Source organism: Epinephelus fuscoguttatus, linkage group LG8 (assembly GCF_011397635.1).
Source record: "Epinephelus fuscoguttatus linkage group LG8, E.fuscoguttatus.final_Chr_v1".
Classification (NCBI taxonomy): Eukaryota; Metazoa; Chordata; class Actinopteri; order Perciformes; family Serranidae; genus Epinephelus; species Epinephelus fuscoguttatus.
The window spans coordinates 33962863-33977022 of record NC_064759.1 but is presented as its reverse complement, the minus strand read 5'-3'; the positions used below and the strand labels follow the sequence as shown (position 1 = coordinate 33977022).

General features: G+C 40.1%; 1 protein-coding gene across 1 annotated transcript; it reads left to right on the top strand.

Moving 5' to 3' along the window:
- The first annotated feature begins 1584 nt into the window (after positions 1-1584).
- On the top strand, positions 1585-12734 carry ebag9 (estrogen receptor binding site associated antigen 9). The gene is made up of 7 exons (XM_049584362.1): positions 1585-1904; positions 2423-2517; positions 2970-3051; positions 4466-4630; positions 6248-6358; positions 10365-10456; positions 11040-12734. Exons 2-7 carry the CDS (start codon positions 2435-2437, stop codon positions 11155-11157), a joined length of 651 nt encoding a protein of 216 aa, XP_049440319.1. The 5' UTR covers positions 1585-1904; positions 2423-2434; the 3' UTR covers positions 11158-12734.
- The last annotated feature ends 1426 nt before the right edge of the window (positions 12735-14160 follow it).

Below are 14160 nucleotides of genomic sequence, written 5' to 3'. Positions count from 1 at the left end.
ACCATCAGTTTGCTTTCAGTGTAAATGATCCTGGAAGTGCTTGTTTATAAGTTAATTACTTAGCCTACCTAAATCATACATTTTGGGCGTCTCTGAGCTTATTGTTTTTTCAGTATTTATAGGCAAAAATTGCACAAATTATTTTGTTCTTGTTAAGGGAAATTTTAGAAATTCAATATTTATTTAGTTATTTTGTTAAGTTAAATCACTTAATAAGACGGGAAAGTGATTTTTGTTGGGATAGCATCACCATGTGGCCAGTTATATAACACTTTATATTTTGGATGTTAACTCCTGAAACAATGAATCAACCACAACTATTTTGGCCCAAATAGGTTTTCTGCCATTTGAAATGGTTTATATAATGGTTAATATTCTGTGGCATCTTTAAGTTTATACTGATGGCTTAAGTTTTTGGGAATGACTCTCTGATGAGTCCGTCTTTGTAAAGAGTTTGTAAGCGTTAATCAGTGGTTTTATTAATCATCATCGTCATCATCATCAGCTAACTCTTAGCTCTTTAATTCATCAGGAAAATAAAAGTGTGACCACTTAGTATCTGGAAAAAGGCTTTGGGGCCTTATGAACAAAATCAATTTATAAAAAGCATAATAGTATTTATTTATCTATCAATATTTATTTATGATTTACTAACATTTTTTTAAAAGTGCAGTTGACTGATGAGCGCTTGCTGGTGGCTAATTGGTAATTGCAAAACTCAAGACTTTTTTTTTTTATCACACACTAACATTTCTAATTGTAGACTTATAAGACTTATAAAAAAAAAAAAAAGAGACACACAAGCATTTTTTAGCTAAATCAACTCAAGTCAATTTAATTAAACCAAATCATAAAACTGATCTCTGAACACTTTTTAAATAGAGCAGGTCCAACTCTTTCATTGATAGAAAACCAACAAATTTCAACAATTCCCACCACAAGCAAGCACTCTGGCAACAGTGGCGAGGGAAAACAGCCTTTTACGAGGCAGAGGCCTCGAGCAAGGCCAGGCTCTGTGGTGGGTGGCCGTCTGCCCCCCATATTTCAACTCGATCAATTCCATCTTGTCTTTTATACACTACATGTTCTACATTCCTCGCTCTCTCTCCAACCACCGCCATCTAAAAATAGCGATCTTCTTATAAGCCTATTGTTGCCTATTGCCTGACACTGCCCATACCCATGGGCATATTTACAAATGCATCATTTATATTAGCTGAAAATTATGTGGGACTTACAGCACTCTTATTTTTCGACAGCATGTTTATTTGATGGATCTGACCCCATTTTAACCTGAATAGTTTTTCTTCCACTTAAAAAACATAAAGTATTGATAGACAGAACAATGCTGGGAGAAATATAAATCTTCCTAGGTGACAATAAAATGAACTAAATATATTCCTCTGCTGTTTTGATGCACCCCCCCCCCCCCCGCCATGTGTTGTGATAGTTCTCAAACTGTATTTCGCCACCTATAAATATCTTGGTTCAGGCATAAATTCAAAGGTTTACAATTTCTCTATGGGAATGAAAAGTATCGCAGCGCCCTCATTTCCGACAGTCCCTGAATGCGGCAGGAACACGCTGCACTTCCCTGTTCCTGCTCCTCCCAGCTCAAAGATGGCAGCCATGGGACAGAGATGAGCGACGACACGAATTTAGGAGTTTTGTCATGAAACCGCAGAGGGTTGTACAGCTGTTACGTGCATGGTTTTAACATGACAGCGGTATAGTTTGTCACTGCAAATATGTCGTCTTACAAAGGCAATTAAAAGGTTCAGAAATATCATGTTTTCCTGTGGGCTAAGCTAGCAAGCAACGGTTAGCAAATAAATGAACCTGTGTCTTCTGCCACTCAAGAAGAAAGCAGCAGCTCTGCATACGGTGGATTGACATCTTGCAAGGTGAGTGTTGGGTTGGCAGCTAAAACGTGTAAAAGGCTAACGTGAAGACATACATTTGCTGCGTTAATTTATCATAAATATCTGCAGGACTTGTGTCTAACGTCAATCTTAGCTCGATGTTTATGTTATATGGTGGAAATTACGGATTAAACTAAAGTCTTAACATGTCAGTACAATTCCATTTATTACTGTTTAAGTCAATTTATTGCGACAAGAACTAAATTAGCATACAGTCTACTAGCTGAGTGTATCTAAGGGTAACGTTAGCATCTCAGAGGCTAGTGTCACGGCTCTCCACATAACGAATAATAAGACTGGTTGTTGATACATGGTGTTCATGAACGTCAACACATTTCTTTTTGAGGACTGTTTCCTGGCCAGCTATTCCCTATTTCATGCTGCCCCCCATATTTATTGGACACTTCCTCTACTACATATTATATTGTTATGAAGCTTAACAAGTCCTTATCACCATTGTAAATCCAAGTGTTAATATTTCCACGTTTCCTCCCCACCAGCTCGGTTTCATCATGGCCATCACTCAGTTCCGTCTCTTCAAGATCTGCACATGTCTAGCCAGCTTACTCTCTTTCTTCAAAAAGTTGATATGCAGGTGAGCACAGCTTGTACATATTATTCTCTTTTATGGTAATCTTGTCAATGCAACACTACCCAATGGCAAATAAATGTTGCATGCATCTGAGCCACAACTAAATTGCTGTTTATTCAAATTAATTGCACTTTGTTTCACTTTGTTCATCATGTTCCCTGCCACCCACCATGGTATAATTTGGTAAAAGACAAATCAGGTCATTGCCTGGTGGGTCACATGCAGATCCATCACTGGGATGTACTGATTCAGGAAGGGTCTCAATTCATGCTCTAAAGGGAGTGCATGTGTAATGTCTGAAGAAGATTTACTTGGCAGATTTGAAATCCCTGTCAGTGAATCTTATCTCTCTGCACTAATAAGATCTGACCGTGACTGTTTGACAACAGTTTTCTATCAGGTGCTGCTATTTCCAACATTAAATTTGTTCCTTTCGACTTGTATTTACTCTGTAGAAGTGGAAGGGGCCGCAAGCTCAGTGGTGATCAAATAACTCTCCCGACAACAGTGGATTTTTCATCATCGGTACCAAAGCAGGTCAGTATTGTCAGTCAACAGCACCCGCTCTGAAAAGCCCAGAGCCCAGAGTGTGTTCAGTATTTGGAAAGGCAGACCACAGATATAATCATTGGACAAAAATTCAAAACTTGCATGTATTTACTTCTGAACTACTAGGGCTGGGCGTTATATCGATTTTGTACAATATGTCGATATATTTTCAAGTAAGATATAGATTTAGACAATACCGTTAGTATCAATATAGGGTCAAGTTGCGCCACATAACGCATACTAGTGCTCATCTCTCCACACAGCTCTGCCCCACACACTCACTCACAGTTTCTCCGTCAAACTCAGAGACGCACAGAGCTGCTCCTCTGTTTAATCTGTCTGTTAATTAGTCTAGGCTACGGTGTGACATTAGTCTACATGTTGCACAAGCTACGCTAAATCAGTCTGTGAGATGAATGAAGCTACCGCAGTAGCTCAAGTACAATTCTGTGGGCCTTTTCCCTCTGTAACTTTTAGCCACGTCCAGTCAAGTCATGCTGCGCCAATTTGTGTATTCAGTTATCAGTTTAGACGTGCGGTGCGGGTGCCACGCTGAGGTGCGCACCTACTCCTTCTTCGGAGTAGGTCTAAAAGCATCTAGGTGACCACAGTGAACCCCCATCCACCCCGTTTCTCCCCCTCAAACAAACCACGTGTGATGTGTGACTGTCTTCACCTCTGTCTGCAGGAGACAAGAGAGAAAGGCATTTTTAGAAGTCTCTGTGTGTTCAGCTCTCTGTACTTTTGTAGCTTTTAACTGAATCTCTGTGGTTTGGAGTTTAGTCTCTCTCCTGCGTCCTGTTTTTACTTTAGATATTGTTCATGTTCACGATCTGCTGTATTAGAAGTTGTGTGACGTTGCTGCTCAAAAACTCAACATTTCCTTATTTTGCTGCTTCACAATTAAAGTTTTCACATAACAAAATAATGAGGGACTTTTATTTTTAAGACTGTATAGGAATTAAAATATGTTTATTACCGAATTAGCGAAACTCTATCAGCGGCTTTTCTTCAATTAAGACAAGTCTAATAATACAGCAGGGAGGAAGAGTAAAATCAGAAACAGCCACAGTGAGATGTTGATGAAGAGCTGCAGACAACAGGCTCTTACTACACCTCTGCAAACAGCTCACCTCCAACAGGTAAACTTCTTTTACCTGCCCTGCTGTGGAAAAACACATGCAGCAAAAATAACAGGGAACTTCAGCCGTGGATCAGCTTGTAACTGAACATGTAGCCCACTTAGTAGATAATACCGGGATATATATCGTGTATCGTCATTCAGCCTGAAAATACAGAGATATGAATTTTTGTCCATATCGCCCAGCCCTATGAACTACACAAACTCCTGCACTTAAATTCCACAAATACATTTGACTTCAAAGAGTATTTTATTGTCTAGTCTGCACCACCAGAGATTGAAGAATGGAGTTCTTGGGACGAAGAGGCTCCTACAAGCATTAAGATTGAAGGTGGCAATGGAAACGTTTCCCCTCAACCCAATGAGATGGACGACGAGCCTGATTACTTCAAAGACATGGCTCCCACCATCAGGAAAACACAGAAGGTATGTCCACAGATGGTGCAGCTGATCCAGGATTACCCAGTGGATGCAAAATTTATGAAATACTGCATATCCTGAACACATTTTTTTTTCAAAGCTGGTGACAATCTTTACATGTCTCTCTGGCATTGTATTGCAACTTAAAATAGATAAACTGTACTATTAAAGGAATACTCAGACATTTTTGGAGATGTGTTTATTAGCTGTCATTTTAGATAACATCACTTTCATCTTTGCACATTGTGTGTTGCACATCCATGTGTTGTTAGCTACCAAGCTCGTCACCAGTATATCAGTCAGACAGGTTTTCTGTGGAATCAAGAAAGTGTTCAAAGCCGGGAAGCTAACGACAAGGACAGAACCTCAGAGATACTGTGTGTAGCCACTGCTCTTGGCTGTTAGTTAAGAAAAGCTGCGATGCATTAGGTTACTGTTGCTAAACTGTTGAGTTGGCTATTTCTATATGTAACACTAAATATTCGCTATAATAAGAGAGGTTTTTATCAGAGTTGTTGGAGGTGCCCTTGACAGACCTTGGCTAGCTGTGTCTTCCTGCTTTTAATATTTGGGTAAAACTAGACAAAATATGCTTCTGATTTGTCTCTATAGTGGACTCACTCCTGTACCTCTTGATAAGACAGCAAATAACACATTTCCCAAAATATTTGTAATTAAAAAATACAAATAAACAAGTTAATGGTGAAAAAAAAGATCCTGCAATGATAGATTATATAATAATAATAATGTAATAATATTGGTATGGGTGTGTGCACGTCACTTGCATTTGGTGTTTATCAAACCTTTTATTGAAATATCAGATTAGAGCACTGAAATAGGTCAGTCAACAAATCTCCACTGCACTAGGAATAGCAGATAATAGATTGCAGTGCACCTTTCCTCCCCCTTTGTTTGTTTTTTCCTGGTTATAGTGTGCTGCAAGAATGAGTCCTATAACCCGGAAATTAGTTAGAAGTTTTGCGTCTCTGGTTCCTTGCCTAAAATAAGAAGCTTCTCTTGTCTTAAAAACGGTGGTTGCTAACAAGCGGCTAAATGAGACTACATTGTCGGGGACATTAAAGGTCATCACGCTGAACACCGCCTTTACAGTCATTGTGATGGTGGCGATGCAGTCATGTGACTACGGTGTAGTTATTTTAGAGCCCAACATTAGCTTTTTACTTTTGATTGCATTTAAGCTAAAAAAAATCATTAAAGTGGTTTTTACTTTTCATATGTGAAATTATTTTACTGAACAAAACATGTAAATCATAAACTTTTGTTAGCCACAGAGCTTATTTTCTGCAGTAATCCAAAATCCAATTGTAAAGTCCCTTTAGCTTTTTGATAAGGCAACCAAATGCTAACTTACAGATTGGCCTACGAAAAAACGTCATATTGCACCAAACAGCAGTTTTCTTGAGATGTTTATAATGTATGTACATTATATAGACATCATGTGAATGAATGAAAGCATGCCATAGTGCACACAATAGTGCATCTGTATATATAATTACATTGTAAGTAATATAAAAACTATTAACTCTGTAGTGGGATTGTAATGCGTCACCAAGTGCTTCAGTTAAAGCTTCAGCCCCTGTCTCTCTGGTTTCTGTGCTGCAGATAGTGCTGAAGAAAAGGGAGCCTTTGAACTACCTGGTGCCTGATGGCTCAGCAGGTTTCTCCAGCAGACTGGCAGCCTCTCAGGATATGATGACCTTCAGTCCACCCTCAGTAAGTTAACAGTTTAATACCATCTGAAGCATCAGGCAGGTTTTCCATTCCTCACACATTCACGATTTTCGTTGTTTGAAAAGTTTGGGACCAAGCAGAGTTTCTACTGTGGAGTGGTATAAAATAAAACGCAGTCCAAATAAATGGCCATACATTTCACAGAGTAAATTTGTATGTGAAAAATCATCAAATCACAAAGCAAACCCAGAAAGAAAGGGCTGGAAAATGGGTAAAGATTAAAGACCCTAGCCGTAGTCCTATTAATATAGACTATAAAGCTTATTTACCTAGTGTGTTAGTTTGTGAATACCGATTTATCAGGTGTTGAAGAAATGTCATGTGGTAATGTTGCTCAGATATATAAGGAAAGTAGAAGTTGTTGTGTAAGGGGCCGTACACATGTTGCATCTTTGACCGCCTGGAATACACAAGGTCAGGTGCTGGGTACTATTCTTGTGTCTTTTTTTATGCCCACTTTCAACAGTGAAGCAGTAGATTGCATCTGAGGTTGCTAAGCAACCTTAACAGGCACAGTATTACAGCCTATTTATCTGAAATCCTGAGTGCAGAGCTGATCTACTTCCAGGTGCTGTTTATAAGTGTGTAAGCCTATCGTCAGTGGCTCTGACATCTGAGTGCACTTGCCATGTGTCTACATTGAAAATGATTTTGATGGCACAAAAAGCATGGCATGTGTATGGCTCCTAACTTGTTAGCCTTGTGAATAACTTTGCTAAAGCTGCAGAAGGCAATACTGAAATGTCAGAACCCATAGTATAAAAAAAAAAATTGATAGGGTGTAACGGTACACGTACTTATATTGAGCTGTTCGGTACAAGGCTTTCAGTTCGGTACACATTGCAAACAAACGATACATTGAATTAATCCTGTTACATTTGGAAAATAAAATACACAGATTAAATAGTGTTTAATTTAGTGTTCTCAGTGCCATTGCGCTCAACTAGGCAGCCCACAGGATGTAACAGGCAACATGCTGTCTGCCTCTCCCACCCCCAAACCAAAACATTCTCCTCCAGTGAGACACACTGGGAGGCACACTACATGAAGCTAGCTCATTGCAATATGGAAAGTAACGCCATTACCAGACCAGAAATTGAAGATCCTCTGATAAACTACAGGCCTGGCATTAGGCGCCACTTTTGTTTTGAATTATGAGGGCGATGATGAGGAAGTGGTGGACAAAAAAACAATGGTATATCACATCCGCTACACATCAGTAGGCTACATCAGTTAGAATATTTCTAACATGTCAACATATTTACGACGACTTCTCCACAGTGTGTCATTTGGTGGAACTAGATGAATACAAGGAGCAACACAACCTGCGAGCTAATGTTATCCACACAGCATTTAGGCAACTGTTTCCAACTGATTCAGACAGGGCAAAAGAAATCACCGTGGTGACTGATACATTTATAGCAGTGGATGTGAGATTCTGCTCAGGCTTTATGAACGTGCTTAAAGGGATAGTGCACCCAAAAATGAAAATTCAGCCATTATCTATTCACCCATATGCCGATGGAGGCCCTGGTGAAGTTTTAGAGTCCTCACATCCCTTACGGAGATCGGCAGGTGGAGCGGCTAGCACACCTAATGGCTGACGGTGCCCCAGACTAACGTCCAAGAACACAAAATTGAATCCACAAAGTATCTCCATACTGCTCACCCATAGTGATCCAAGTGTGCTGCAGCTGCGACATAAAAAGTTGTTCCGAAAAACGTCATATGAACTCTGTTTTTAGCCTCACTGTAGCCTGTAGCTCTGACTGCTTCTCTGTGCTCCGCGCTCACGTGTGTGCGCCTGCGCGAGACCAGCGAAAGCATGAGCTTTGCTCACCCGTGTTTACATCACATGACACGTGCACCGCAGGGAGAGACAACGTAACCACAAAGCTAAAAGATAATTTGCACTACGGTCTTTTAGCAAAGGACAGCCCAACATGTCTGAAGACTTTGAAACTGAGGAGGAACAGCATTTCTTTGTTGAGCCGTATTTGTTTGATTGTGTTTTTCGGAACAACTTTTTATGTCGCGGCTGCAGCACACTTGGATCACTATGGATGAGCAGTATGGAGATACTTTGTGGATTCAATTTTGTGTTCTTGGACGTTAGTCTGGAGCGCCGTCTGCCATTAGGTGTGCTAGCTGCTCCACCCGCCGATCTCTGCAAGGGATGTGAGCACTCTAAAACTTCACCAGGGCCTCCATCGGCATATGGGTGAGTAGATAATGGCTGAATTTTCATTTTTGGGTGCACTATCCCTTTAATGTAACAGAGCCCAAAAAAACAAAAGCTCAACTTACAATATGATGTTAGTTTTTAAACATTAAAAAAGGGACATGTGCTTTCATTTCAGAAACAAGATTATTTTTTTTTAAAAAAATTCATAACTATAATGCTACATTTGATATTTTTTAAGGAGCTGGTTTTGCTTTATATGTTGTTGAAACGGCACCCCCCAAAATGGGTCACTCAGGTATAGCGCCATCATTTTTCGAAATCAAGAATCCTCATACCTAATGATGTAAGTTTTTACACCACTGTATTGTATCGAACTAACTGTGAATTTTGCGAACCCTTACACCTTGGACCAAAGAAGTAAAAAATTCTAAAATGTTCCTTACTTTTCATGAGAAACTAGCTTGTGACAGATGAGCTAAGACAGACAGTTTTATAGAAGGTCAATCACTGTCTCAACCCCCCGTAATACTTGCAATGATTGTGTAATCATTGCAGTTAAAAGGGTTATTGACCTTTCACTATGCCCCGCCCCTTTGTGATGGTCCGACAAGCTGTCGGAGTAAGCATGGAGCCCACACTGTAATTAACTGCCCTGAAGAAATATCACATTTTTGGAAAAAAATGAAACAGTGATTCCAGAGAAAAGCACACTGGGGGGTCTACAAGATGCACTTTAAGGATATATCCAGGATGTCGAACTGACTTGGTGGCAACAACAGGTTAAAAAGACGAAGATTTTTTTTATTTATTTATTTTTTTAAATTTTATATGCTTTTATTAATCCCCCTGAGGGGAATTTTTTTCACTCTTTTGTCATTAACACACAGGTCAAGATAGTTAGAAGCTAAAGCCAAACTATAGGCTACAGATCCCAGTGTAATAGTGAACCACCACTGCTGATCGCCACAGAAGACAATGAATATAAAGGGAAACTTTGCTGATATTGAACCAGCTGTATGGCATCGCAGTGTGTGCAGATGAACAGTGTTTGGCTTTGCCCTGGTGTCACTGCCAGCACCCAGACCTCTGCTGCTGGACCCCCACCACAGGACGGGTGGGGAGCTCTGGGGAAAGTCAAATAACGTTCATCTGCGCCCAGTGCAATGACACACAGCTGGTTCAATATCAGCAAAGTTTCCCTGCTTCCCTTCACTGGTTCCTGTACAGCAGAGTCGGTCTTTTTTTTTTCACTGTTACAAAGCAAAAGCAGTATTTGTATACATTCAGTAGGCTATATCTTCAGTAGCTAGCTAGCTAACCCTACACTTGCCAGGGATTGATTTTGGTTTTGGAACAGGGAAGAAACGTATATCTATTTCCAACCTCTGCCCCTGGTCAAAATCCACAAAACCAGCCTGAAAATGAAGGAAATCTGAAACGACTGCATTAGAGTCAATTGAGCACAGCTGTGTTGTTGTCGGACCCTGGGCTGAGCCAGCCCGATGCTACGTCATGATTTGCCAGTCTGCATCCGCAGGCGGGACCTTGCTAAGGTTTAACTCAACAAGGACATTGAATCAGAAACATGTAAGGATGCAACAACATGAAGTGAACAGTGTCCCTCATGCAGTTAATCTCTGGTAAAGCTAGAGGAGACTTCCACAATGATTGTTTAGTTAGGAGGTAATACAGTAAAGTATTTAGTTTTGGCCCTATTCAGAAACCATAACTCTTGAAATCTAAATGCTGTAATGATTGTACAGTGACATCCTCTTGATATAATTGTAAACTCCTTATGTGCAGGCTGAACTGGGAGAAATGGACAACTGGCAGGAGGACGCAAATGCCTGGGAGGATGAGTCTGATGCAGCCTGGGAGGCAGAGGAGGTGCTCAGGTAATTTTTCAGGAATGCCTCTGTCCCTTTACATAGACACTGTACGAGTACCAGTTTGTCAGGATTTTTAAGTTGACATAGTTCATTATTCTTCTTTAATATTGCATCAGCCAGTTATGCAGCAGTTACAGGAACAAGTGAATGAGTTGTGTGTTTTGTATGTAAGACGAAGGGGAAGACGAATCTCATTAGGCTTAAGGGTGACTTTACTTAATAGGATTCTCACATAGAACATCATGCAAACATATAGTAAAAGTATTTGTTTGATGTGACTTGAGTTGCTCTTCTGCTCATGGGATGGCAGATTTTGTTGAAAGGAAAATGCGAAGAACACTTGAAATAGTTTTGCCAGGCCATTTTACTATTGATGAAAATTATACCGTGAGCTCACTTTCATTTTTCCATTGGAGAGCTGTAGATTCACACACTGGCCACCAGGAGACAGTGTATACCATAATTACAACACAGAGGAGCAAGGAATAAGATCTTGTTTTCCCCACTCCCAGCTGACCTAGCTTCTGTTGATATGCGCTGTAATGACATTGCTTGCAATCGTATGTTTGTCTTTCTCTTTATGTAACAGACAACAGAAGATGGCAGAGAGAGAAAAGCGGTCCATGGAGCAGCAGAGGAAGAAGATGGAGAAAGAGGCTCAGAGGATGATGAAGAAGGAGCAAAAGATTGCCGTCAAGCTCTCGTAACATTTTAGAACCGCTCAATTTTGAGCCAAAGGGATGGGAGGGGGCAAAGACACTGAATCAATCATCAATCTGTCTTTACAGTCATCGTACCGACCAGGATTACCACCCTACACTACTTATCTGTTAGCAAACTATCCTCTTTCTCCACCCTGTTTCCACCAGCAGCCATTTTAGTCTGTTATCCAGCTGCAGCAGTGAAAGTGCATCATTCTTGAGGGCAGATAACTCACCTGGTGTACTCCCTGTTCATGTGGCAAGGTCATTTTGGTCTTCAAGGGAAAACTGTATTCATGCGATCCTCTTCATCTTAGGTTAGAGGTTAGAAGCAGCATTAGAGGGTACCACTTAGAGATTCTGATTAAATTTGTCACGTAGCGTAGAAAAATCTTTTGGGTTTTTTTTTCCCCAGGAACATTTGTAAATAATCAGGTACCTGTACTACTTTATGAGACTCAAATCGGGAGTACACTTCCCTTTCTTTGTCTTATTTATAACCTCAAAGGCAAAGGAGTGTAATTAATTTTAAGCATCACTGTATACCAGTGACATCCCTCAGTTTGCTTGATCTTTGTGTTTTTATATTTATGTCTTTCATCGTCTTTTTTTTTTTTTTTTCTAATGAATGTTGCTTGGTAGTTGACATTATCTCCCTGTGCTGTGCAGCCCTTAGTACACTGGATATCTGCATTAAAACAAAGGCTGAGGATTATCAGTATGAGTAAGGATAAATGACCATAGACTAGAATCTAGCCCAACTATAAATGTTAGCTATGGGTTCCTATGGTAATCTCATGGCTACTGATCTGCCATTTATTCTTCTCTGTCAGTTATTGAGGGAAATTGTCCAGTGATCACTGCTTTGATTTTTTTTTTTTTTTTTGTCCAAGGAATGGGAATGTTACTTCGCTCTTAAATAGCTGATCCGCTCACTGCACAGACGCTGATTTTCTAAAACATGGATCACCATCACAGTGTAATCTCAGACCGGATACCTTGGCTTGTTAGAAGATGGAAGAATTTTTTTTGCTTCTTTTCTTATCTGAAAATCCTGTTATGCATCATTATAATGAAATTATCAGGCAGTGTTGGCAGTATTGGTATCAGTGCCAATAGGCAAGCTGTTGTCATGGGAACATTGGCAGGTGGAGAAAGGCCCATTATAAATAGAAACATGCAGACATGATAAAATATGTCTGGTCCGTGACGTCTGATAAAAGACTTGAGTGGAGCCAAGGAAGGTACATTTCCCACTGAATGTTACAGTTTGAAAAGCTTTGCAATGCTTCTAAAGAAATATTTGGTCACTGTCATCCAGCAATGATTTACTGACACTCAGAGGAGCTGTTTGTTTTAAAACTTACATGATTAAATGACTGGTTAATGCATGATCAGGTTTAAGAGTTTAATTGAAAGCAGGTGATTATTTTAAGGGAATTCCGCAAACTATCTGTAAGGATTTGTGTGTTTTCTTTGGAAATGCTCTTTTCCCAACTGTTTTTCATTGAGAAAAGCTGCATGTTGTTCCATTTTGTCATTTTGCACATTTTACTTTTCAAAAAAAAAAAAAAAAAAAAGAATCACAGAGAACCTCTTTGTTTCTCACCCATTTTTGTTTCTCAGTCGTGTGTAAGACTTCCTGTTATAAGAATCGTCATGGTTGAGCACAAACGAGGACAACAAGCTCAATCATTGCAGAAGGTTTGGCAGATTGTATACCTGCTGTATCAGTCCTACACAGGTTTTTAATAAAATGATTTGATTCATACCTCTAGAGATGAATAACTCTGGATATGAGTCTGCTGCCTTGTGTGCAATTTGGGAAACACGATTTGAAGTATAGTGATCAGGGTACCATTAGAGATGGATGATATGACATGATTATTGAGCTTTGTTATGGGTAAAACATGATAATGGGTTGGCAGTTTGTTAGCCATGCTAGCAGGGTGGATTCAGCGTTTGTCGGTCACTCCGCCACTTTGATCCAGGCCAGGGCTCAGCAATCTCTACCATCAAATTCAAAAACCTATCTAAGCTTTATAATGGAGGTTATGCAGCATTTTACGTCTAAATGATCCTGTCAGCATTATTAAGAGGTTTCAAGGAGCTTTCAGGTATATGCTTTCCCACAAGGAAGCTCCTCCGCAGTGGGCTATTTATGATTTTTTGGTACTACAACTTTGTAGTGTTGCTGGTGAAAGCAAACAACTCTATCCAGCCACTATTGAATTCTCTATTTTCCACCAAGACTTTCTTTTTTGGATTTGAAATCTATAACTAGCTTAGCTAGGGAGACTGAAGACCAGTGACGGACTCAGGATGTTTCAACCAAGGTAGCACCAGGGGGGCGGTCAGAGCTGCATGCACTCTGGCGCTGCAGGTGTCCACTGATCCAGATGTGGCATGTAATTGTTACAGCTTGAAACTGCTTGTTAGCATGCTGATGTTAGCATTTAGCTCGAAGCATAGCTGTACCTAAATACAGCTGCACCGAGCTTCAAGCATCAACTCTAGTCTTTTTAATTTCACAGTAATATCACTGTAAAGTGGCCTTTAACCTGGATTGTCAGTCCGTTGTCATCACTCATCTGACCCCTATCGTAATGATGTCACTCCCATCTGTCAGGGGACACTGCCTGCCTGCCAAAACCTCTCAGAGACTGACCCACTTTCAAAAAGAGAAAATGCACGTCATCTGTCTTCAGAAAGGGAACAGGCTAAATGGGTGAGTAATTGTCTTGAAAGGTGTCAGAATCATATTCTGATTATACAAGACTGCTGTGTTCTCAACTGGTTAGATTTACAACCATTGCTTCCCACTCATTTTAATCCAGTGTCCACAGACTAGAGTGGAGATTACAGCATGACGACTCACTAGTCTAATGCCTTATGAACCAAGAGGTCATGCTTATGCAATTTAAGATACACCACCATATGGCAGAGCAATGCAGTAATCATGGCTGAGATGGCAAGTGTTAGTTTATTTAATCAGCTTGTTCTTTTATT